The sequence below is a fragment of the Vulpes lagopus genome, chromosome 8, assembly GCF_018345385.1.
Source record: "Vulpes lagopus strain Blue_001 chromosome 8, ASM1834538v1, whole genome shotgun sequence".
Lineage (NCBI taxonomy): Eukaryota > Metazoa > Chordata > Mammalia > Carnivora > Canidae > Vulpes > Vulpes lagopus.
The window spans coordinates 49,705,122-49,730,500 of NC_054831.1; the positions used below are offsets into that span (position 1 = coordinate 49,705,122).

Genomic DNA, 25,379 nt, shown 5'->3' on the forward strand with positions numbered 1-25,379 from the left:
AATAAAATCTTTAAAAATAAAATAAAATTCCATAACTCTATAAAATAGTAGACAGAAGGGGAACAAGGGCATAATGTAAAACCACATGTGTAGGTTCTATCTCCAATTTAGCTTTTCAAGTGTAATCTTTCTTTATTCCTTTTATATTTATTATGCCAACAAATTATACTGTGTATCGGTTCCCAAACACATTCTACAATTTTCCACCTTCACAGATTCTTCTCTCCTTTCCTGAAAGTTATCTTTAATAGTTTATATTAACTATTAATATTTTAATCTTTTCTATTATTAAAATTTACCTCATGGCCAAAGGCCCACACACATGCTACTTTTAAACTTTTCTTCATCATCCACCCAAAAAAAATAAGTATTTTTTACCTTGACCTTTCCTGGACTCTTGTAATGTCATGTTTGTAAGTCTTACAAGGCATATCTTAGTTAGCATACACTATGCTTAGTGGTCTATGGGCTTCTACCTGCTTTCTTAAGAATATTCTTTTTTTTTTTTTTTTAATTTTTTTTTATTTATTTATGATAGTCACACAGAGAGAGAGAGGCAGAGACACAGGCAGAGGGAGAAGCAGGCTCCATGCACCGGGAGCCCGACGTGGGATTCGATCTCGGGTCTCCAGGATCGCGCCCTGGGCCAAAGGCAGGCGCCAAACCGCTGCGCCACCCAGGGATCCCTTCTACCTGCTTTCTTAATGATCTCATTTACTCTCACAAGCTTTAACATCACTGGCTACTGACAAGTACAAAATTTATGTCTTGCCACAATGTCTCCTTTGTGTGTAACCATCACCTGTCTAGTTGCCTGCAAGACATCCCCACTGCAAACAGAATAGTATTCAAAATTGAAATCACCAATTTCCTTCAATATACCTTTACCCCCTGAACTCTTTATTTTAGTTGGTGACACAACCATAGCCTCATTCTCAATACCAGGCCCTGATGATTTCATCTCCTCAACAGATTCAGATCCAAGTCCTCTTCTCAACTTCTCATGCTGCTTTAATTTAGATCCTCATCTTTTCTCCCGCTGGTTTCCTAATGATCCTCTGCCCTGAATCTTTATAAATCTATTCTACAGAAGGTGTCTACCTGAAACACACATAACAATAACTTTATACTTCTTAAACCCTTCAATGTATCCCCATCATATCAAGTTCAAGTTCAAGTCCCTCAAAAGAGCCTTAAGGAGGACATTGTCTGTCAAGTTAAGCTTACAAGGTTAAATCGTAAAGAGTGTTTGTCACAACCTAAAGGCACTCTGAATCCAAAGCCCTCTTCAACCAAAATTCTTTATTGCTTTGTTTGTTAATTCTTCAGAAACAGAACACAGGGAGCCAAAGTTGTATCGGGACCTATCAGCAGTAAACTGATCATTCTTCATTTTCATCTCCCATTCATTCCTGTCATGTTCTTGGAAGGCTTTGGGGACATGAAGCAAGGAAAATTCATACTTCCCACAATGATTTCTTCTACATTCCAAAAGTCTAGAGTTGAAATCTTACTTCATGCCTTAGAAGACTTATATAATTTTTAAATATCCAGCAGGATTCATAAAAACAATGAAAAGAAGAGGTGGAGGTAGAACCTTATATGATAGAATGATAACCAAAGAGCTAAGCTGGAAAGTAATCACATAATTAATATTTGTGGAAACTACCGTTTAACCAGATTGAAGAAATGGCAGATATAAGATGGTTTCATTTTAAGTCATATCAGTCTGGTAACAATTGTGTGTGTGTGTGTGTGTGTGTGTGTGTGTGTGTGTGTGTGTGGTGTGTGTGGTGGTGGTGGTGGTGATGATGGTATTTTCCTTTTAAGTGTTTCAGACCATAGCCTAAAATAAATGAGGCTATCTCTTGAAGGGAATGTTTGAAGTAAGAAAAACCCTATAATTTCTTTTACTCATGGTTTATATTCTTTCCCTTCTCATCCAGTCAGATACAGTAAACAAGAAGCCTCAATTCCCATTAGGACAACCATATAACCATTCGACTGAAAATGTAAACAACAAAAAACTGTTTTGGATAGTCCAAATTTTAGCCAAGTTTATTCTTTTTAGGAACTCTCAAGAGATGACTCCTTCTACAAATCAGGATGAAGAATCAATGTTTGTGAACATATATATAAAAGGTTATAAATGTAATAAATAAACACACAACAGAAAAGGACAAGTGCTGCCAAGGATATGAATAAATGGGAATCTTTGTGCAGCATTGGTAGTAATGAAATATGGTGCAGCTGCTATGAAAAGCAGTATGGAGGTTTCCTAAAATACTACAAACAGAATTACCACAGGATCCACGTACTCAGTTTCTGAGTACATCTCCAAAGGGATTGAAAATAGAATCTCAAACATTCATATTGGGTACAGCATTATTCACAATAGCCAAGAGGAGGAATCAATCTAAATACCCATCAACAGTTGAACAGATAAAGAAAATTTGGATATATACACAATGGGAATATTATCGATTCTTAAAAATGAAGGAAATCCTGTCAAATGCTACAACATGAATGAAACTTGAGGATATCACGCTAAGTGAAAATAAAAGACAAACACCACCTGATTCTACTTTTATGGTGCACCTAGAGTAATCAAAATCAAAATCAGATAGAAACAGAATGGTGGTTGCAGGGGGTGGGAGGAGGGACATTGTTGTTCAATAGATGGAGTCCTAGTTTGGTGAGACAAGAAACGTTCTGAAGATCAGTTACAAAATAAGGTGCTTATAGTTAATACAACTGACTTGTTAAGATGGTCAATTTTATGGGGCATCTGGGTGGCTCAGTCTGTTAAACTTTTTTTTTTTTTTTTTTTTTTCTGTTAAACTTTTGACTCTTGATTTTGGCTCAGGTCATGATCTAGGGGTCATGAGATCAAGCCTCAACTCTGGATCTGTGCTCAGCAGGGAGTCTGCTGGAGATTCTCTCTCTCCCTCTCCCTCTGCCCTTCCCCTACTCTCCCTAAAACAAATAAACATTTTTTAAAAAGATGTTAACTTTTACATTGTTTTTTAGCACATTAAAAAATGAGGAATGGCAATTCCTCACAATTTCAGTACCCCAAGAAATCATGGCTTCCTTTTTCCATTTTCTACTCTAGTTCTTGACCCAATGAATAAATAGGATGGCACAGCAATGTTCAAGGTCCACATTCACATCTGTGTCTAGCTTTTTTCTTAAAACTGTATCTCTCACATTTTTATGGGTTATTTTGCAATTTTCATGACCACTGAATTGCACAAAGTATGAAATAAAGAATGTAAATATGTCCTTAATAACTTTTATATTTATTACATGGTAGAATGATACTCCTTTGGATATATTTATTAAATATGTTATTAAATAAAAAACAAATTAAGGATGAAAATGAACTGGAGAATATTATACCACAGGACAAGGAATTCGCAAGTATAGTATTGTGCCCTGCATAAGTAATAATCAGAGAGCAAGATAATAAGCTTTAATAGAAATACTTGAAAGTCCTCTAAAGTTGCATCTGATCAAATATATAATAAAACATTTAAGACACAGAGCAGTCTAAAGAGCTACTCCCCTACGGCTCAGAGTTGTTTTTTAAAACTTTGTATGTTACAGTCCCCGTAACATACAAAGTTATGTTGTGGAGTCAGATGAAAATCTGAGACCCCTTTCCAGCAATATGTGCACCTACACACATGCAAGGCCCAGACATAAACCTATAAATATGTGACATAAGAAGCCCTAATTCAGAGACGCCTGAAGGGCATCGGTGGTTGAGCGTCTGGCTTTGGCTCAGGGCATGATCCCGCAGTTCTGGAATAGAGCCCTCTATCGGGCTCCCCACAAGAACCTGCTTCTCCAGCTCTGCTTATGTCTCTGCCTCTCCGTGTCTCTCATGAATAAACAAATAAAAATTTTTTTTAAAGAAGAAGCCCTAATTCAGAGGTGACAGACCTACAGAGGTGACAGACCTAACAATATTATACAGTATTTCATCACCTGCTATTCAAAAACCTCTTTCTAAAAGGCAAAAGCTTTTTTTTGAAAAGGCCAACACATCACAGTCCGATTTTCTGCAAAGGGGAGTCTTGGCCACTTGTCTTCCTTCTGCTCATTTCTATAGTATATTGACTGTTCTGTGTCTCCTCTACCTGTCTTCCTGTCTTAGCTGTAATCATCACCTTCCACTCTAAAACTCAGCTACTGTACAAATTGCCAAACCTTAACCTTGTGAGCTTTCATGCCTGAGCCATCAAACACCAGTGGAAAAAAGCTATCTTGATCCTAATCACAGGATTAATGGAAAATGTCAGTTAGTGACCATTAGTGTCTACTCCTCCATGTCCATGCGATCTTTCAGCCACTGGTCATAGAGCTAGGGCAAGGGAGTTCAGGAAAGTAATGAATGATGTCACTGAGATTAAAGGTAAGGGACACAATCCAATGTCTGATGATGGCAAACTTCCTAGGCAGTTTACACTCATAAAAGAAAAAATAACCAGGATTGAAACTAAGTGTATTATACACAGGTTGTTTTCATCTAACCAAAGCCATATGTACAATTTTTGGAGATTTCTAAAAATGTATGGTATACAATCCTACATGCAATAATATTGGGGATAGATAGATTTTTCAATGGAGTTTTCCTTGTCAAAATAGGAGAAAATGGAGAATAAAGATTCATTATTTCTGGGGCACCTGGGTCGCTCAGTGGTTCAACTCAGGTGATGATCCTGGGGTCCTGGGATTGAGTTCCCCATCAGGCTCCCCACGGGGAGTCTGCTTCACCTTCTGCCTATGTCTCTGTGTCTCTCATGAATAAATAAAATCTTTTTAAAAAATTCATTACTTCTTCTTATTACTCCTATATCTATTAAGGAAAAAAAAACAAGTAGGTGAAACAAATTAATTCCTGGAGTAGATTATTTTATAATAATATATACTACTGTAAATAATATATATACATATTATTATATATATAACAGATCTTAGCCTTCAAAATAAAGACATCTTTTTAAATATGTTTTATAAAGAGAACTGCTCCTATATAGTTTGTTTTAAGATTAAGAAATACTTAGAAGCTCGGGGTAGCCCTGGTGGCGCAGCGGTTTAGTGCCGTCTGCAGCCCGGGGTGTGATCCTGGGGACCTGGGATGGAGTCCCGTGTCGGGCTCCCTGCGTGGAGCCTGCTTCTCCCTCTGCCTGTGTCTCTGCCTCTCTCTCGCTTTTTCTGAATGAATAAATAAATAAATCTTAAAAAAAAAAAAAAAGAAATACTTAGAAGCTTAAAAAAATACAAAGGGGACCATTTTGAGAGACCGATAATTATTAAAACAGTTTAAATTTAAGAGTAAATATCTGCATCTAAGGAAAAGCAACCAGTCATGAATAGAAAATTTATTAAGTCTCGATTTATATAAACTCTTTAAAAATATTTTTAGGGCAGCCCTGGTGGCTTAGCGGTTTAGCACCGCCTTCAGCCCGGGGCCTGATCCTGGAGGCCCGGGATCGAGTCCCACGTCGGACTCCCTGCATGGAGCCTGCTTCTCCCTCTGCCTGTGTCTCTGCCTCTCTCTGTCTCTCTGTCTCTCATGAATAAATTAAAAAAATATATTTAAAAAAAAAAAGAAAAATATTTTTAAATCTATGAATTTTTAAATGACAGTGCCTCTATATTCTACTTTGCCCTATAAAAAAGTATTTGAAATAATTTTGTATCTAGTAAATCCTAACACTATAATTTATGAGTTCATAATATTTATGAGTTCATCTTTTTGATACTCTATAGGAAATACATATAAAATATAAAAAAGGAAGCTTGAAATCTTTTTTCCTCAATTTCTCAATTATTCAAGTCATAGATGTTCCCAGGCCTCATTTGAAACCTACACATGGTTCATGGCACCTTCTCTGATCATCGCTGGGGAAACTGAGGTGTGTCTCAACAGAACAGGAACAGTTTTACCACAATTCATCTGTGTCATGGAGAGGGAAGGAACATAGTGGGGAAGCTATAGTGGGGAGAGGAACAGTCTGGGGCTCACTCGATTCATGTTTGAATTCCAGCTTGGTCACTCGCTTGCTCCATGCTCTTGACCCCTCTAAACCTCACCTTTCCTATCTGTGTAATAGTGCCAATCTTCCCTTACAGAAATGGGGTAGAGATTACAAATAAAAGTGTCCAGCCTACAATGAGTATATAATTGATATTTCATATTATTTAGATAATTCATCTGTTTTTTGTGTGCTTAAATCTTGTTCTTCCAGCTCCATTGAAGAGCAAGGTCCAATATCTGTATTTAGTTGGATGATGACCAGGTGAGGTCCCTGCTGACAGGTTGCTCATGAATAGTGGGGGCAAGGCACGAGCAGGATTCAGGATGTGGTGCCTTCCTTTCTCAGGCAAGGAGGTGGATCCAACAGGTTTTACTTCTATTGCCTCCTCCCTGGTCTGCTTCATCAAATGAAAATACAATCATGATCACATACGTGGGTGACCAGAGCTATATTACCTCTCCCGGAAGTAGCAGAGCACAGAGCATAGATGTGAAGGCAGAAAGACAATGTGTTAATAAAACTCGGACTGTGATCCAGCTAATACACACAGAACAATCATCTCAGAAGCTGTTGGTGTACTTACTGGCATTTTACACTTTAGCATATGGTGAAGTAATGATTTTTTAAAAGCATTTTTCCCAATCTACTAGTACTTCATTATCAATACAAATTAAAGACTAGTATCATGAAAATCCACAGATAGCCATGACATATCATTATGGTCACATTTTCCTCCTTCATACTAACTTTTTATGCCCAGAAACCAAGAAGCATAGGTGGCCAAATTTATTCTCAGCCTCACTTTAACTCCAAAAAGTCTATCCTTAAAAAAAAAAAAAAAAACTTATTTATTTTTGGAGAGAGCACACAGACAAGTGGAAAGGCAGAGGGAGAAGGAGAGAGAATCTCAAGCAGACTCTCTACTGAGCACAGAACATCACATGGGGTTCAATCCTACGACCCTGCGATCATGACCTGATTGGAAACCAAGAGTTGGATGCTTAATTGACTGTACCACCCAGGCACCCCCAAAAGGTTTATCTTTTGGTCATAAGTGACATGTCACAAAGGCAACTGACTAAAGGATGAGAGGCAGCAAAGGACACTGGTAGCAACTTGGCATTCAAAAAGTTCAAGTTGGGAGGTGGGAAGAACTCGACGGCCAGGTCTGGAGGGAGCATGCATCTTCCTCTGCCCTGTCCGGTTCCCTCTGCCCAGCTGCACAGTTTCTCCTTGTGGCTCATTTCTAGCGATGGGGAAGCCCAGTACAGATTATGGGCAGCTCCTGATCTTCAGATTTACTTTTAGCAGCTGATGGATAATCCATGCTGACAAGTCTGATTAGAAATCACCAATTTACTTGTAAGTCTTCAGAGACCACAGAGAGGCCAGAATTTACTTTGCATTCAGCTTTATGTACTGTGCAAGTAGTCCTGGAAGAGATATCTCTTCCTTCTGCTTTATTACAATTCAATTTTGCTTGTAAAGTAAACCTTACCCCAGGGGATTTTTTTAAATGTAAAGGTTTCCCTTACCTCTTCTTGGGACAAGTGACTCTTTGGCAACCCCATTTTACACTCATCCCTATGTAAAGCTAACAGAAAAAATAAGCTCATTTTTCACTGTTCAAATTCATATCATTTTACTAGAGTTCATACAGACTAGATTTGGGTCAGCATGATTTACTAGTGCAACACAGTCGAAGTCAGTAAAATACTAGCACCATGGATGAGAACAGATTGCTCAGGTTGGTGGAGTTTGCTGCTTTACATTTTATGCTAAGAAAACTGGCACAAGCTGACTTCAAAGATGGTAAATTAAGCATTAATTCAAATTTGTGCTGTGACAGGTACTAGTTATTAAGCACTTGGTCTTCCTGTCTCATTAGGAATCAAAGAAACAAAGCTTTCACACTATTAACTAGAAATGAAAGAATACAATATGTTTAATTCATAAGCAAAAACAAGAAAGATGGGGATTCAAACCCCTGGTTCCTCTCTGCATTAGAGCAGGGCAGCTTCATGGTGTGCAGCCTGTGGAGCTGCACAAGGCCACAGCCAGTCTCAGTGCTTCGCCACCACCATCTTGAAATTCCTATTAATTTCTGAACAAGGGGCCCTACATTCTCCTTTCCCACTGGACCCTGCAAATTATATCACCAGTCCTGTATGAGAGGTGTGAACATTTAATCAGCTATCCTTCCCTCCTTCCTAACAGAATAGAAATCATCCATTCAGTGGCTATTCACTGAGACATATTGGGTGCTAAAGATGTGAGAAACTCTTAATAAAACAGAGTCTTGGGATCCCTGGGTGGCGCAGCGGTTTAGCGCCTGCCACTGGCCCAGGACGCGATCCTGGAGACCCGGGATCGAATCCCACATCGGGCTCCCGGTGCATGGAGCGTGCTTCTCTCTCTGCCTATGTCTCTGCCTTTCTCTCTCTCTCTGTGACTATCATAAATAAATAAAAATTAAAAAAAAAAAAACAGTCTTCCCTGTGGAGTTAACAGGGTAAAGAAAAAATGGAACTGTGAAAAATAATAGCATTTAAATCAGAAAAAATATTTAAATGCTAAACAGACATCTAAAACTTGAACAAAAATTTCATGGGGCAGTTAAAAAGGATCTAGTCCTACGTTGAAAAAAATATACTCAACTTTGCTGCTCCTCTGAGTTTTCTAAAGAGCCTTCTCCTTCTTTCCTCCATGCTACACACTGACGAGGTACGACCACTCTAAGCAAAGCCTGGTAACACTTGAGGGCCACCTGCAGCTCACAATTTCAGGAAATCATTTCACACATCTGAAAAGTTACCATTTTGGAAAGGAGCACAAAGAATTTTCAAATACAAATTAAAGGAAAGCATCCAAATGGGCACACTCAAGTGTTCTACTTATCTCCAAAGAGCTGAGTCTGACGTACCCCCAAGAGCTACTGCCCATTAGGTGTACTGTGATCATCTACCAGACCGTCTGGCAGGGCAGCTCTAATGAATGTCACATTATCCACATTAATTGATGGCTTATGGGTTTCCTCCCAACCCCAATATTGATAGCAACATTTGCTAGGATTTTGAAATAGAAATGTTTGGTGACATGGAAGCAAGAATGCCCTGGGAGTTTGCCAGATAAGACATGCTCTCCATTAATAAAGATCGAAATAAAAAGAAGTAGCCTTAGTTCTACATTCACCACCTTTAAAATACACACTGGCAGCATGTCTCAACCCATATCACTGACAGTTTTTCTTTTTCCTTTTCAGAAGAGGGGCAAACAAGTTGGTTTTTATCTAAAGTAAATGACTGAATCAATCATCATGGAGTGGCAGGACAAAAGCATCCTACTAAAGACCCTGACAAAAATGCCTAAATCAACATGGAGTAATGGCTGTGAACTATCACAGTAGCATTTTCTATTGCTGGCTATTTTAGTGCTGTCTGCTGGTTTGAATGTAACTAAAACAGGAACAGGTAAAACAAGGCCATCTTCTTTCTTTTTAAGTTGGCTCCACATGGGGCTTGAACTCACAACCTTCGGATCAAGACCTGAGCTGAGATCAAGAATCACATATTTAACTGACTGAGCCACCCAGAGGCCACAGGAGATCATCTTTTGAAATTAACCTGATCAGGAATATCTACATTTAAACAGATCTTTATTTTCAGCAGAGGCCTATTGGTCTCCAAAACAGAAAATTCCATGGAATCTGTCTTCTGTTATGAGGCATGAGAGTATTGGACACAAGAAGTGACCTAGCCTAAAGAAAAGGGGATATTAATAACAGAGTAACATAGAGAACACCGGGCAAACATGTCATAGATTCCAAATTGAATACCTAGGTTTAGGGATCCCTGGGTGGCGCAGCGGTTTGGCGCCGGCCTTTGGCCCAGGGTGCGATCCTGGAGACCCCGGATCGAATCCCACATCAGGTTCCCGGTGCATGGAGCCTGCCTTCTCCCTCTGTCTGTGCCTCTGCCTCTTTCTCTCTCTCTCTGTCTCTCTGTGACTATCATAAATAAATTTTTAAAAAAATTTTAAAAAAAAATACCTAGGTTTATAATTGTCCAGGATGATTTTAAGCAGAGTATCAGCCAAATGAATGCAACAATGGTGACAGGTACAGAGTGTGCTGAGAGACTATAGCTGGAGGGCTGGCAAACACACATAGTAGAGAGCACACTCTCCAGGCCTCCACCAGGAGGAAAAAAAAAAGAAAGATAAGTTCCAAAGAAACTCAAGAAAGGCAGGATTCTCTCAAGTTGTACAATCAGAGGAGACTTTAGGAAGAAGCCAACATTCTAATCAGTCCTTGGAAGACAGATTCTGGGTCTGGGTAAAAAGGAAAAGAGGGTGAAGGAAACAGTGTCAGCAAAGGCACAAAAGTGAGATTATGTAGAAAATGCACAGGAAACACAATAAAATCCAGTTTGGTCAAAGTGGGATGCACAGGAAGGATGTCAGTGAGCAGTAATGTGACAAATGGAGCTTGGGAACACAGCAGAGAAGGTCCTTCACCTACAGGGAGCAACAGAGGTATTTAATGAAGGTCCATGATCACAGCCAAGAGGATTGCTCTGGAGGCCACGTGAGGATGGATGGGAGGAAGGCAGGTGTGCAGGACGGGAGCCCAGAATGACAAACATTCACCACTGGCACAGGTCCTCTGGGGTCATTTGAAATAACACGATGTGTGCCATGACACCAATTGAGAATAATATTTAATGCCAATATTTAATGCCAAATGACTTTTAAAGTGATTACTCAGAGATCATGACTGTAATAGTAGCATGTTTCAATCCCACATAATTACATTTAACAATAACTTTCTCGTAGCATATTCAAGACAATAAAATATCTTGTCATTCTAGAGGATTCAGCCTCTGATGTCAAAATAATTTACTGGGTTAAGGCACATTCTTCTGCCCCATCTCTACCTTCAATACCAAAATACATTTCATCTTCCTTGTACAATATACTTGGTAGTTTTTAAAGAATTATATACAATGATCAAACATATTTTCTTTTTATTTTACTCAGCTCAATTCCCCTGAGGATCAGAAATGAAAACTCTCAAACTCCTGTATTGAGCTCTAATCTTAGAGAACATCACTTCAACACATACCTGCAAATATCACTGGCAAGGTTCATTTTGTAAAGATAAAGTAACGATCTGGCTATATAACACAGTACTGAAGCCTGCTGTTGATAGAATAACAATGACATCTTTCTGAGGGAGAGTCGAGTGACCAAAGCCATGAATTTATAAACTCCTTGAGGTCACAGACCTGTATTACATTTACTTCTTTGTTTCCCATAGTAGTGATCACAGTTTCCAGAACAAAGCTGCAGCAGGATTTTAAGACTAAAGGAGAAACTGTGTACAAAACTGTTTGTATATTACAAAATGCCATATTAAAAGTAGCTGATGTTAGTTGACTTGGAACTCTAAAGAACTTTTTTTTTTTTCAGTTAGTCTCTGGTTATTCAAAAGAGATAAAAATATAGATAGCAGTAATCAGGCTACAAACACATGGGGGTGTATCAGAGAAGACATGGAGGGTTATAGGAAGAAATGTCACAGAATCTGCAGATCATATAAAAAATTTCACCGTGATGGAGAAAACCCACAATATGGGGGCATATGCTTTAGAAGAAAGAAAAAGAAAAGAAAAAAAGAAAAGAAAAGCCAGGGAGGAAGAAGAGAGGGAAGGAACCCGCTTGGCCAGTTGTTGAGAATACCTACACAAATATCAATTTCACTTCAAATAATAATCTATCAAATACAACCAGATACAAAGTCTGTTTACGAGGTTCAGAGTAGTAAGACACCAGTTAGATAAGATTATTAGTTCAATTGGTTGAAGAAACGCAGGAGTGTACAAAGCAAGCTAAAAGTAGACGGAAATATAGCCAAAGTTCTCACTTTATAGGTCTTTACTGATCTGCTTCTACTTATTACTTTATCCTCGTTAGCTAGAATATTCCCTAGCACGGAGCAGGAGTCAATAAATATATGTGTAATGAATGAAGCATATTAGCTTCTTAAGTTAAAGTTAGGTTTGAAATTTTAAGTCAAATGAGCTATGAGTAATAGCCACCATTTACTGAGCATCTACTATATTAAGGTATTACATGACTTACACATATTTAAATTCCACAAAACCCCAATGAGTTGGGGCTACTATTAGTCCTAGTTGAAAGAACTGGGGCTGAGTGGCAGTAATTTGCCCAAGATCATGAAGCTGATGAGTGACGGAGTTCAACCCTGTCCATATAGATCCTGTGTTCACTTGCTTCACACAACATATGGCCATAGAATAATGCAAACACATGAACAGAAGGCAGTACTTGAAGACTTGCTAATACAAGAAAAGTACTAACATTTCATTTACTTACAGTCTCACAGACACAGTTTTTTCCAGGATCTGATTGCATGTAAAATTCTGAAGCATCCCATGTGGGGGAAACTGTTGTTATTCTAATCTTATGCTGTAAGTAATGCTACAAAAACAATCTGCCACAATTTACAAGCCTAACAAGCTAAATAGAGCAAGTATAGAGAAATAAAAACATTTCCTTCATTCAATATTTTCTACCATCTTAAAATCTCATCAGATTCAGAGTCCCAGATCGGCCCTAACTGGACAGTGATATGATTATGGTAAAACCACTCCACACAAAGCATAATTGTCTGAAATTACACTGAAGTTCAATGTACATAAAACAGTGCCACACAGGGAAGAAGAGCTCACTGCTGTGTAATTTAATGAAACCTACTGAGTGTCAAGGGCACAGGCAGCCAAACTGAATTCTAAATGGTGGCCTACCAGGAGGCTATAATCAGGATAGCCACCAGTGGGTGGATGAGATAAACTGACTTTCTTCCACCAGGCAATCAAAATAGAATGCCATCTTTATGCATGACACCAAAAAAAAAAAAAAAAGTTAAACTATTCACCCTTTGCACCTCTGCTTTTTATTTTTTTTAACTATGTGGTCATTTCTAGACTCTTTCTTCTCCAAAGCACCTTTTTGTTAACAAATACCATATAGAATTTTTTTTTTCCTATTTGGCTTTTCTTGTGATTTCGTTTCCAGAAAAACAAAATCTAGTTTTACAAAGTGCAAGCTTCTCTAATCTCACCAGCAGAGTAGCTGTTAAGCAGCTGACACTGTCCAAGGGGTGGCGTGTAGAATCAATGATTAAGTTAGACACAGCTAGAAGCCTGATTTCTAACCAGGACTGCCACATGGCAAAAGGAAGTGTGAGGATTTAAGCCATGCTGTATTAAAAGTAAATGAAGTAGTACTCTCTCATACGAAGGTTTTCAAAGACATATTTTCCTGAATCTATGTATTTAACTGTGACATTTAACCAGCCACCCACTTGACCTTCCACCTTAAAGTCCCACAGAACCTGAACCACAAACTGTCCAGAACCAAACTCATAACCTTGCCTCACAAAACATGCCTCCTACGGACACCTCACTCTTCATAATGGCAGGCTTGTTCCAAGAGGCACAAAGACATGAAAATAGAGAGTTACCAATGAGGTTCATTCTCACCAATGATCAGTTGCCAAATCACATTGACTATATTCCATCTTACCTTTTATATCTTATATTTCCTAGAGTCCAGAGCCTCACTGTGTAGATCCCTAAGGCCCACTCAAATGAAGTGCAGTCTGGTGAGACTCTATCTTACTGAGGGATGTGGAGGGTAAGGAAACAAGGAAATTAGGCCAACAGTGGATCCAATAAAGCAAGGTAGGAGAAGATCATAATTCAGTGATCACGCTGCCACCTAGGCTGACCTCCAATGATTGGGAAAGCATTTTATGAAAGCGTTGGATCAGTAGCAAAACATTTCATAGTACTCATTGTACCCTGCCTTGGTCCATTTTTACTTTTTCAATGGGCTTAGGAGAAAAGATTCAAGGTCTATAGACAAGTTTAGCTAAGGCTAGCAGAAGCTCACCTGTTCCATGGCCTGGTCAATAAACAAGATCCTGAGGACATCAACCAAATAACATCTCTCTGAATCCTCTTAGCACCTGTATCACTTTTGTCAGTAAAATTTCTCATATTAGAGCTTGTGCCTTTTGACATCAGACACTGTCAGATTCCAGTAAGTATCTTACATGGGGCCTAGTACCTGTGCCATTCTGCAAAACAGGAGCTTGATCAATAGCTGCAAAGTTGAACTGGATTCAAAATATATATACAGTAGATTTCCAAACAGAGCACATTATATTAAGTATCAAGCAGACAGAAACTTCTCATTGCCTATTTTCTCTCTGGCACTTTGTTAGACTCTAGGGATACTGTGGTAAATAAAACAGAGGAGGTCCCTGTCCTTGAGGTATTACAACCAATTAGGAAAGGCATTATACACATAATTGTAAAAGATTAAGTAATCACAAGTGTACCAAATGCCATGAAGGAAAAGTGTAAACATAATAGATACAGCAACATGGAAAAAAATTACATATTGGTACCCTTTTCCACTCATTTTTCATTCCATTCCATTCCTTTGAAGGGTGCACAATTTTAGCAGTTCTATCCCCTAACCAAATACCTAGACATTGGATCTACCTATGTATTCAAATAATACACAGAAAAATTCCACAATGATTTTTTCTCTTTTCAAAATATACAAATGATTATTACCTCTACCTCAATACGTGAAAAGAATCCAGGAGCTTTCCAGCTAGCTACCTCTCAACTTAACTCTCCAGTACCGTGCCATAAATGAACAGAGTTCTTATATAAGCAGGTACAGGGATAAACAGCATCTCCCTGCACAAACATTCTTCATTGGTTTCTGATCTCAGGAATATCTCGAGTACCAGATCCTTAACACTAATCCTTCCAGCCTCTCCCTCTCCAGCCTCGTCTACTCCCCCTCCCTCATGCTTTCTGCCCTGAGTGCCTCAAGGGCAACCTGCATGCTCACTTGGTAGGCTTTGAGGTTCCCTCCCTGGCATGCTCTTCCCTCTTCCTCTTCCACATTTCAAGCCTCAGCTCAAACCTGCGTGTCTTAGAAAGCCTTCCTTGGCACCTCATCTAGGTCATGATTGTCCATGATGTACTTTTTCTTCCTAACATTCATCAAGTTTGTATCTCTATATTCATTTTGGGGGAGTATTTGATTAATGTTCATCTCTCTTACTAAAATTCTAGGTAGACAAGAACCATACGTTACCATGTCAGCATTCTATCTTCAGCTAGAACAGAGCCCGATGCAGAGCAAGCGCTTAAAAATCATTTGTTGAGGGGATCCCTGGGTGGCTCAGTGGTTTAGTGCCACCTTCGGCCCGGGGCGCGATCCTGGAGTCCTGGGATCGAGTCCCATGTTGGGCTCCTGGCGTGGAGCCTGCTTCTCCCTCCTCCTGCGTCTCTGCCTCTCTCTCTCTCTCTCTATGTCTATCATAAATAAATAAATAAATCTTTTTTAAAAATCATTTGTTGAATAAATGAATGAGAAAAGCACCACTTATAGTAAATATTTCTTCATGTTGTCTATACTTTTAAGCCTTGTAAACACCAGGGTAACTTCCCTTGGAGCTAAAATTGATATTCTTCCTCAGAACACTTCTAGAGGAATTAATTCTTACTTAGAAATAACTATAGAGACCATAAAGGAATTAGCTTTACTTAAGGATTACAATTTTCCATTTAAATTAGGTTATGTAACACCAAATGGGAAAAACAAAACAAACAGAAAAAAAAAATGACATCCTAGCATATGTCGCATCATAGAAAATAACAACTGTCCTTGTAGGTCCTTTCTAGACATGAAGAGAACATGGAAAATCTGATATTTGTATCCAAGACAATGGTGTACACATAGGAAGGAAAAATAGTATGGGGAGCTTGGACTGTTATGGGAAGTCATTTGTAGCCAGGAGTGAGGAAAAGCTATCTGGACTCTGACCATGAACCATTTGCTCTTTCCAGCCACACTTACCCTGGAAAGCCATGGTTCCGTAGAGAATCCAATGTTTCCTGTATGTGCCTAATCCTATCCAACATCATTGACTGCTATCTGTTTGCTACCCATATAGATGGCACATTTATGGCTGGCTGAGAGGACGATCCAGGTAATGTCAACGTAAGATAACATGAGGGTATATGTTTTAGTGAAACTCTAGAGCTGAGAGGAAGACATCCGCATTTTACACAGTGACTCTCACCTCACCAAGAAGCATTCTAACAGGTGAGGATTAGATTCGATCACAGAATTATACTATTTTAGAGTATAAGGGCTATTTCTTTTTTTTTTTTTTCCAAATTTGATATGACCAATATACGAGAATGATAAATTACACCGGAATGACAAAACTACATTTGGTGCCTCATGGCCCTCAATGCAGCTGATTCAGGGAAGATAGATAATAATCACAGAGAATATGAACTCATAGGTTCAAGGAATACCTAGTTTCTACTCTTGCTCTGCCTTAATATGCAACGGTACCATGACTAGCTAAGCCAGGACAGGAATCAATCAGGTCTGAAGCTACAAGAGTCATTTAGTACAGGTAGCTGACAGCAATTTTTGTCATAAACCTGTTGACAACAGAATTCACTTATTTCTTTATAAATAAAATAAAGGCATAGTTGGGAATGTCAACAATTTCTACAAAACTGAGATGTATGCAATCAATCTTACACCTACATCTTGCTTATATATTTACACATTCTTTAGTTCCTGCACTTTTAGGGACAGAAGAGGAGAATGCTTGGGAGAAGCCAGCAAAGTTTAATAACACCAACAGTGACTTCAGCTGTCATCACAATCCTCCTCTCTGAAGCCCCCAAACACTCTTGAGTGCAGTCCACAACCCTCATTAACACACATACACACAATTCTAAAGCAGAAATAACCACCTTGTGGGGCTGTGTAATAAATTATATCTACGTACATACATTGTTGTGGTGACAACAATACTTATTATTTTAAAAAATGTTTTGAAAAGGCCTGGTTTCTTATATAAATAGAAATACAGTATTACTGAGACATTCATTCGTTCACTCATCTATCCATTTAAAAAGAGGAGCAGCAAAACCTATCTACCTTCTACTTCAGAAATGTCTTCAAACTCTTGTTCTCTTTATTCCAGCAACTTCAGTAAAGCTCCCACCACCTCTGGCTAAGACTGCTGTTACAGGCTTCTCACTCCCTTTCCTTGGTTTTGGCTATTCCCCAAATCAATCTTACTCCTCGTGGCTACTAGATTACAGATGATACAGTTCCTAAGTCAATTCTACCCATAACCACTCAAGAGCTTTGGTTTGGTTAGTATAAAATCCTCACCATGGAATATAAACAAGGACTTCCACAAACCTGACTCCACATGTAGTCTCCACTTCCATCTTGGGGCGCATTAGACCTGCCCCCATTCCTTATAATATGGTACCATTCTCTGAACTCACATCAGATCTTTTCATGACTCCTTGGCTTTGAGAACCTGGTGTTCCCCCTGCCTGAGGGCCCAGGGAATCTTCTGCTCACCCTCCAGAACCAGCTTAACTAGCACCTCTGCTGTGAAGCCTTTGCAGACCACTCCAGACAGAAAGTCATTCCCTCTGCTGTGTCCCTCCAGCATTTTGTTCATACTTCAGTGGACTGTGGCGATTCTTGATTAAACATCTGTGATTTCTGTCTATTCACTACAAGTCCCAAAAGTTCACAGTATGACATGATCCTCCTCTTGCCTGAGGTAGGAATTTGAATTATGTATTGTATTTTAGCAAGGGTCCAACTAGGCATGCAGAAGCTGTCCTGAGGTATTTTAAACATGGATGATTTAATATAGCACAGGAAATTGGTTACACAGATGATGGAAGAGCCAAAAAACCAAACAGGAGATAAGGAGGCGACCCAGAAACTGGTGACAGCAGGAAACTGTTGCCATGCATTAGACTGGAGTGATGTTGGGAAAAGATGGCATTACCAGGGGCTGGAAGAATTGAGCTGGAGTAGGATTATCACAGTGGCTTCCTGAAGGAAGCTGGGGCCATAAAAGGTAGAGCATTCCAAGAAAAGAGACAATTGCTGCCACGGATACTACCCACGGAAGAGCTAGAGAGGGAGATATACCCTGGCTTCTCTCTGCTTCCTGTCTTCCAAAAGGGCTTCCCATTGGCTGAAATGATCCAGATGCCAGGTGCCAAGAGTTCTGGGAAATGCGGACTCCTGCAATAGAGAGACAAGTGGGAGAAGCGTAGGATAGAAAATAACTGGCACACTGTTATGAGGCGGGCAAACACCTGGCTTGGCTGCTGAGTGAGACTCATCAGCCAATCGCTGTATTCAATAAAATGTGGAAGTGTGTGTAGGTATCACGAGTCCTTTAGATTGTAATTATACCTTACATGTTGGTTTCCCTCCACAAGACTGTGAGCTCCTCAGTTCCTTAAAAAATTAAAAATAGAAATACCATATGACCCAGTAATTCCACTGCTGAGTATTTACCCAAAGAAAACAAAAACAGTAATTTGAAAAGATCTATGCACTCCTGTGTTTACTGCAGCATCATTTACAATAGCCAATATATGGAAGCAGCCCAAGTGCCCATCGATAAATGAATAGATAAAGAAGACGTGGTAAATATATACTATAGAATATTACTGAGCCATAAAAATGAATGAAATCTTGCCATTTGTGACACATGGAAGACCTAAGGGCATTATGCTAAGTGAAATAATTCAGACAGAGAAAGACAAATATCATCAATTTCACTTATATGTGGAATATAAAAAAACAAATAAGCAGAAAAAAAATCAGACTCATAAATAGAGAACAAACTAGTGATTGCCAGAGGAGAGATGGATGGGTGGGGATACATGAAACAGGTAAAAAAGATTAAGAAATACAAACTTCCAGTTACAAAATAAATGAGTCAAGAGTAAGAAAAGTACAGCATAGAGAATATTGTCAATAATATTGTAATAATGTTGTTTGGTGACAGATGATAAGTATACTTATCGTGGTGAGCACCAAGTAATATACAGAATTGTCGAATCACTATGTTGTATGCTTAAGACTAATACAACTTTATATGTTAAGTATACTTCAATTAAAAAAAAAACTGTAAAAAAGACTGTGGGCTCCTTAATAGGAGGGACCTTATCTCAATTTGTATCCAAACAGCTAGACGTTATTTGGCATATAATAGGCACTCAATACTGTTAAATGCCCCTAAACACTAGTCCACTGGATTTACAATGTATCTTAACTCAACATTTCCAAAGCTTATTCTGTTGTCTATTAATTCAAAAAGATCTTATTGCCTATCACAGGTAAATAGGATTCTGCTATTCCCAAATAAGTTTGTGAATCACAGCATTAGGCTGTGATTAGTATCTTAGTCCACTGGGGCTGCAATAACAAAATATCACAGACTGAATGGCTTACAAATACCAGAAACTTATTAAAGTGTCAGTGTGGCTGAATGGGGGCCCTCTTCTCATTGGATCCTTGAGGGGCAGAAGGAGAAATGAAGCTGTCTCTGATTTCTGTTACCAGTGGCATTTATTTCATTCATGAGGGCTCCACCCTCATGACCACATCACCTCCCAAAGGCCCCACCTACTGCTACCATCTCATGGTGAATTAGGACCTCAACAAATGATTTGGGGTGGGGTGGCCAAAATTTTTTAGACCATAGCAGCTGGTTTCTTTATTGCAGAAAATGAACAAAGTTCACCCAGAGCTTTTAAAATGTGCTTGAAGAGAGAGTTGTATTATGCAGCATCATTTCAACACAGAACACTTTTTTTCCCAAAGGACTAACATTATTCAGAGACATCATAAGGAGACACTGCTTTAAATGTCTTCATATTCACGGCATTATTTTATTTCATCTCTGAAATATTTCTGTGAGGTAGAAAAGAACAAGATCACATCATATAAATAAAAATGTTGCTAAAAAATAATTAAGACTAAATAATTCATCGTCAAGTATTAATTGAACCTGTAAGATGTCATTTACTATTCCAGTCACTGTAGGGCCAGAAGAAAATCATAAATCTTGGTTCCTGCGCTATTTGAAGGCATCAGACATATGAGAAAAACAGAGAACCATAAAATGGAAATTTCTTTTTATACAACAATATTTTTATACATGTTTCAGTATATCAAAGTACCTGCTTATTGAAAGTATAAGACACAGGAAAGGTAAATTATTTACCAGAGTTATAATCAGGTCATTCCAGAGCTTACATTACCTTTGAGCTTCATGAACTGTAAAACCAAATCACTAGCCGGTATGACATTTACCGTATAAAGAAAAAATACCTAGATCCCACAATAATTAGTCAGCAATATCAATGCACCAGAACTAGAACAATGTTGAAACCTCATGATCTTCTAAAAATAACCATTCAGAAGTCGCTAGTAAATACCTAGACTTCTCAGAGTGATCTACCTAGAACTCTCTTTTTTTCTATCACAAACATTTTAATGATAAAGATTGACAATGTCAAACATTATCCTTCATTTCTATAGAAAGATACAAGGTCCTTGGTTTTGTTATCTAAGAAATGTGTCCTCTGGAATTAACATTATCTTTAGCCTTAACAAAGGATTATTACAAAGGCTTCTAACACTGGGGTACTTACACTAGGAAACTCAGTCAGCATATAATAATGGAAGATAACATTCTTCTGTTAAGTAATTGTTAAAAAAAACTTTAGTCAAGTGTTCTGGCATTCTCCCCTAATGGTGTCTCTCCTGCATATCACATTATTAATGTTAACCTGCAATGCATTTTATTAAAGATATTATTTATTAATTTGAGAGAGCGTACACACACAAGCAGGGTGAGGAGGGTGGGCAGAAGAGGAGGGAGAAGCAGACTCCCCACTGAGCAGGGAGCCCAACATGGGACTCCAACCCAGAACCTTGGCATTGTGACCTGAGCCAAAGGCAGACACTTAACCAAATGAGCCATCCAGGTGCCCCTGCAATGCATTTTTTGAAATTGGCAGTAAGTTGCCAAGTCATGTTACTAAAAGTGGTTTTATCACACTACAAACATAGAGGGAGGACCAAGGAACGACAAAAAATATTTACCTAGGTTGAAAGACATTATGATCCACCATGGTCAGATATTCTGAATTCTGCATGATACAAGGTGGAATTTCAATGAACACTTTATCATGGGTGATAGCATTCACAGCACAAACAAAAACTAATGAAATACCTTTGGGTGTCACTCTCTAAAGTTCAGTGTTCTCAGCTGTGAAAAAGAATAAATTGCCTGCCTCAATGGGGTAAAATGAGAACAGAATAAGTTCCACACAGTACTGGTCCCTTCAGGGCGCTGGGCCTAAATAAATTAAACACTTAATACTATGCTGTCCCCGTTCCTCCGGGGAGATGGTAATCGACAACATACTGAATTCTCTGCTGTAATGAAATGGATTAACTTCCCATAACCAAATGTTTCTCGAATCTACTTGTTCCTGTGTATTCTTTCCTGTAAGCATCTATTGGTACACCCAGGAATTAGTGTCCTCAGAACATATGGAGGGTGATATCTTAAGAAAAAAAAAAAAAGATGAATTTTAATGACATTCATGAAAAACTTTTGAACCCGATGCTGGTATTCTGGTATTCCTTCTGACCACACCCAGCACACGCCATAAGACACTCTTACCCAGCTGGAGGTAGCAGGAGAGATCAAGTACTCACAGTGTACCAATAATGACTATATGCCCAGTGCAAATTTTATGCACCTCATGATATCATATAGGATGATGTAAAGCTCTCCAGAGTATGTGTTTTGAGGTATTTTCTTTTATGGGAATGGTTATGAATCACGCTCCTCAGTTTGCTTTCTTTGTGACAACACACTTTTATATAACAGTTCACCAGTGTGCAATCTCTGCGTTAGAGAGGCTAACTAACCCATACTAACCCTAGTATGGCTCCAGTGGTATCTAGCTACAGGTATGTTAGCTGGTGATAACAAAGGGAAGTAAGCTAAAAATCAAATGACTCTCTTAGAAAGACTCTACCACGTAGAAAGTAAATGAAGACTTGGACCCTGTCAAAAACATCAATCAAAATAATTCTAGGTTAAAGGTCTTGCACAGCTGTTTGCATGATAGGCCCAAGTGCAATGAATAACCCTTTATTCCACTATCTTAATTAATTACTACCATTTGCATTTTTTTTTTCAGAAATATAAACTTAGGAAGTAAAAAACCTGTCACTCAAAACAGGTAAAAATTGAGTACACTTGGCAGTAAAGAAACCAAGAGTTCAGTACTCGACCACAGAACAGTTGGGACTGTTCAGCAGCTGTGGCTGTAAGCAGTCACAGAGTGAACCTCAGAACAGGGCCAGAGCTCCTGGAGCCTGTATGACATCTGTGTCTGCAAGATGGGGCAGGGGAGGCCTGGCCAATGGGCGCATGCAAACCTGGCTTCTACTACTCTGGGTCAGATGATCCCAGACTGCTCTCTTGGCAGCTTCCACTCTAAATTTGAAGCACAACTGGAGGAGACTCATGGTGAAGTTCAAAGGAGTCTGGTAACTAATCAAAATGTCTCCCCCCCCCCCCAAAAAAAAAAAACAAAAACAAAAACAGAACGTAAACCAGCAACAATGCATTTGCAGGCTGCAGGATGCAAACACAGCATAGGAAACAATGGCAGACTTGAAATTTGCAGGTGGAGTCACAAATCAAAATAGTCTTTATCTAAGCATAGCATGGAAGATTTGGTTCTTCTGCTTTCTGAGTGTATACACAGGGCTGATGTCCACCGGTAACACCTAAGACCTGTGAGCTCAGAAAGAACACAGCTATAAACTGGTCTGTTCCTGCTAATCGTGAAATTTTACTGCACATATCACATTATCCCCGAGGTAACTATGGATAGAAGGAGATTGATACTCCACACTTAGCTTAGCAGTAGACGTAAGCCTATGCCCAAATATTGATATCATATGGGGTTTGAAGTGAACAAAATCGGTTCATGTTTCTCAAAATGTGGCCTGGGGACCATCTGTGTTCTGAAACCCTTGGGGACTCTGTTAAAAGTGGTTTACCTGTGCCCCACCCAGACCTGCCAAATCAGATTCTCGGGGTCAGAGCTGGACCCCCCAGGAGAAATAAACTCCTAGGGTGCTTTTAGGCCCACTACAGAGTTCAAAGAGCATTGTACTGAATTTTGACGTTAATTATTGATATGGAGAACTTGAAAGTTTCATAGGAAAATTTGAAAACCTTGAAAAACTTTTCAAAGTAAGCCTTTAAAATAAGAGTTCTCCTGGGTTAAAAAAAAAAAAAGTACATACAAGAAAACTTTACATGGTGATCATGACTATTTGAAAATGTAATTTTAAAACATTAAATACAAACATATAAAATTTGGTGTTTTAGATCTTTAAAAAGATCAGCTAAAAAAAAAAATCAGCTAATTCATTGACATCCCTGCCTTTAACGAGTCCAGAGCTCAGAGTGGACAGTACCTGTGGCATTTGGTTCGGTTATCCACAGTGCTGACCCCTCTCGCCCCTTCCTGGCTGGCAAAGCCCCGCTCGCACTGCCACACTGCCTAGCTTCCATCTGCACCCTGTACCTCTAGATAAGCAGCGTATGTGGGACATATGGCTGGGAGGAAAGGTGTGGCTCGTGGCCCTGGAAAGTACCTGTCTTCAGGCAGAACACATCATCTTTTTCCCTAGAGACGGCTAAGACCAGGAGACCTTTACCTTAGTTGAAGCCAATTTAACTGCCATCTTGCCTACTGGCAGAAGCTCTGACCAGCTGGCTCCTGAGTGTCCTGCTGGCCTAATCTTTGCTTTTGCTAGACGTAGTTTCATGGAGTTCATCAAGGGTGGTCTTTGCCCATCTTTCCAGTCTGCAATATAGACTTCACATCTTTCAACTGGCAATCCATGTCAGAAAACCCACTGCATAAAAACTACAGAGGGTGTGTCAAGGTGTTATTTTGAGTTCTCCATCTATAAAATCTTGTTTCCGGCATAGGGCAATGGTAAATGAAAGTATACACACACACACACACACACACACACACACACACACACACACAGTCTATATTATATAACATACATATTATAATTATAACACGTATATAGTATGTACTCAGAGAGAGAACCTCAGGAAAATGATTCTCTGTGACAAAAACAGGAGAGTTGTAACAAGGACGTCCCTCAGCCAAGAGGACGCTACACAGACGGTATCTTTCCACAGCCCAATTATAGAAATATATGTCAGATTGTAACACAACTGAATATTAACTAAGTTCTGAAAGTAAACCATCTACCAGAAGTCCCATACTTCTATAATATGAAATGGTTAACCAAGAACAGGGTTCTCAAGGTATGGGCTCAGAACCAGCATCATCTGGAAACTTGTTAGAAATGCAAAGTATCAGGCTGCTCACCAAACCTACTGAATCAGAAGTTCCTGGGGAGGCCCCAGAAATCTGTTTTTAAAGCCCTGGGTGATCCTGATGCATGGTAAAGTTTGAGAACTGTAGGTTCAGATCTCAAGACAACTCACCCGGACTTTACCTTGTTGGTTAGGGGGGAGACGAAAGGAGCAGGAGTACAGTAGTAAGCAATCGTAAGGTGTAACTCAAAGAGAAGGAAAAAGAGCCCTGCCTCCTCCCCCACCTGGCCTCAGAAGTATTCTGATTTCTTAAAATCAGAGCAACCTCTTTCAGTTAAGATACAGTCACTAAAAAGCCACTATGCCCATTAATATGCCAACACTTCTCATTTATCTTACCCCTTAGTGGTCGGTCACCACTCGACAGACAACCAGAAAGGAAGGAGAGCATAATGTGGCATATCATGTGACAAGTCAGGCCTAACATGGAGCAGGGGAAGGAGAGTCACAAGCCCTCATCGTAAAGGGATGACAGACAGGTCCAGGTGGGACCCTACCGTGAAGGGACTCTGGAAAGGCAATGATGCTTTCAGCAGACAGAGAAAGCGATGCTCAGAGGAACACTTCATCATCATTACTGTCTTCAGCAGCACTTAACTATCAATTAGCTGAGAAGATGGTCTTCCCCTGGCTTCTTAGAAACAGAACACCCTCCAAACTGGAAAGGTCACCGTGTGCTAACCGATTAGCATCCTCTACCCATTTTATACATACATGTGACGCACATTCAGGATAAATGTGGAAGAGTATAAATGTAGGACTCCCGCCCGTGCCCCCTTATTACAGCAGCAACAGTACTTTCTTAGGGCAAAAATCAACACATTCAGAACCTGACATTCACAAGCACCAGTTATAGAACTTACAGCAGACCTGATATGTCTTTACAACGTTCCCCCATG

General features: G+C 39.3%; 1 protein-coding gene across 5 annotated transcripts in view; it reads right to left on the bottom strand.

Moving 5' to 3' along the window:
• LHFPL6 (LHFPL tetraspan subfamily member 6) overlaps positions 1-25,379 on the bottom strand; it is a 250,287-nt gene that overhangs the window by 219,012 nt on the left and 5,896 nt on the right. For 4 of the 5 annotated variants that reach the window (XM_041766297.1, XM_041766295.1, XM_041766298.1 and 1 more), the window contains exon 3: positions 18,153-18,248. The exons of the other annotated variant lie outside the window; for it this stretch is intronic. In XM_041766297.1, the coding sequence (XP_041622231.1) occupies positions 18,153-18,248 (96 nt within the window). The remainder of the gene's footprint in view (positions 1-18,152; positions 18,249-25,379) is intronic. 5 annotated transcript variants of the gene reach the window in all.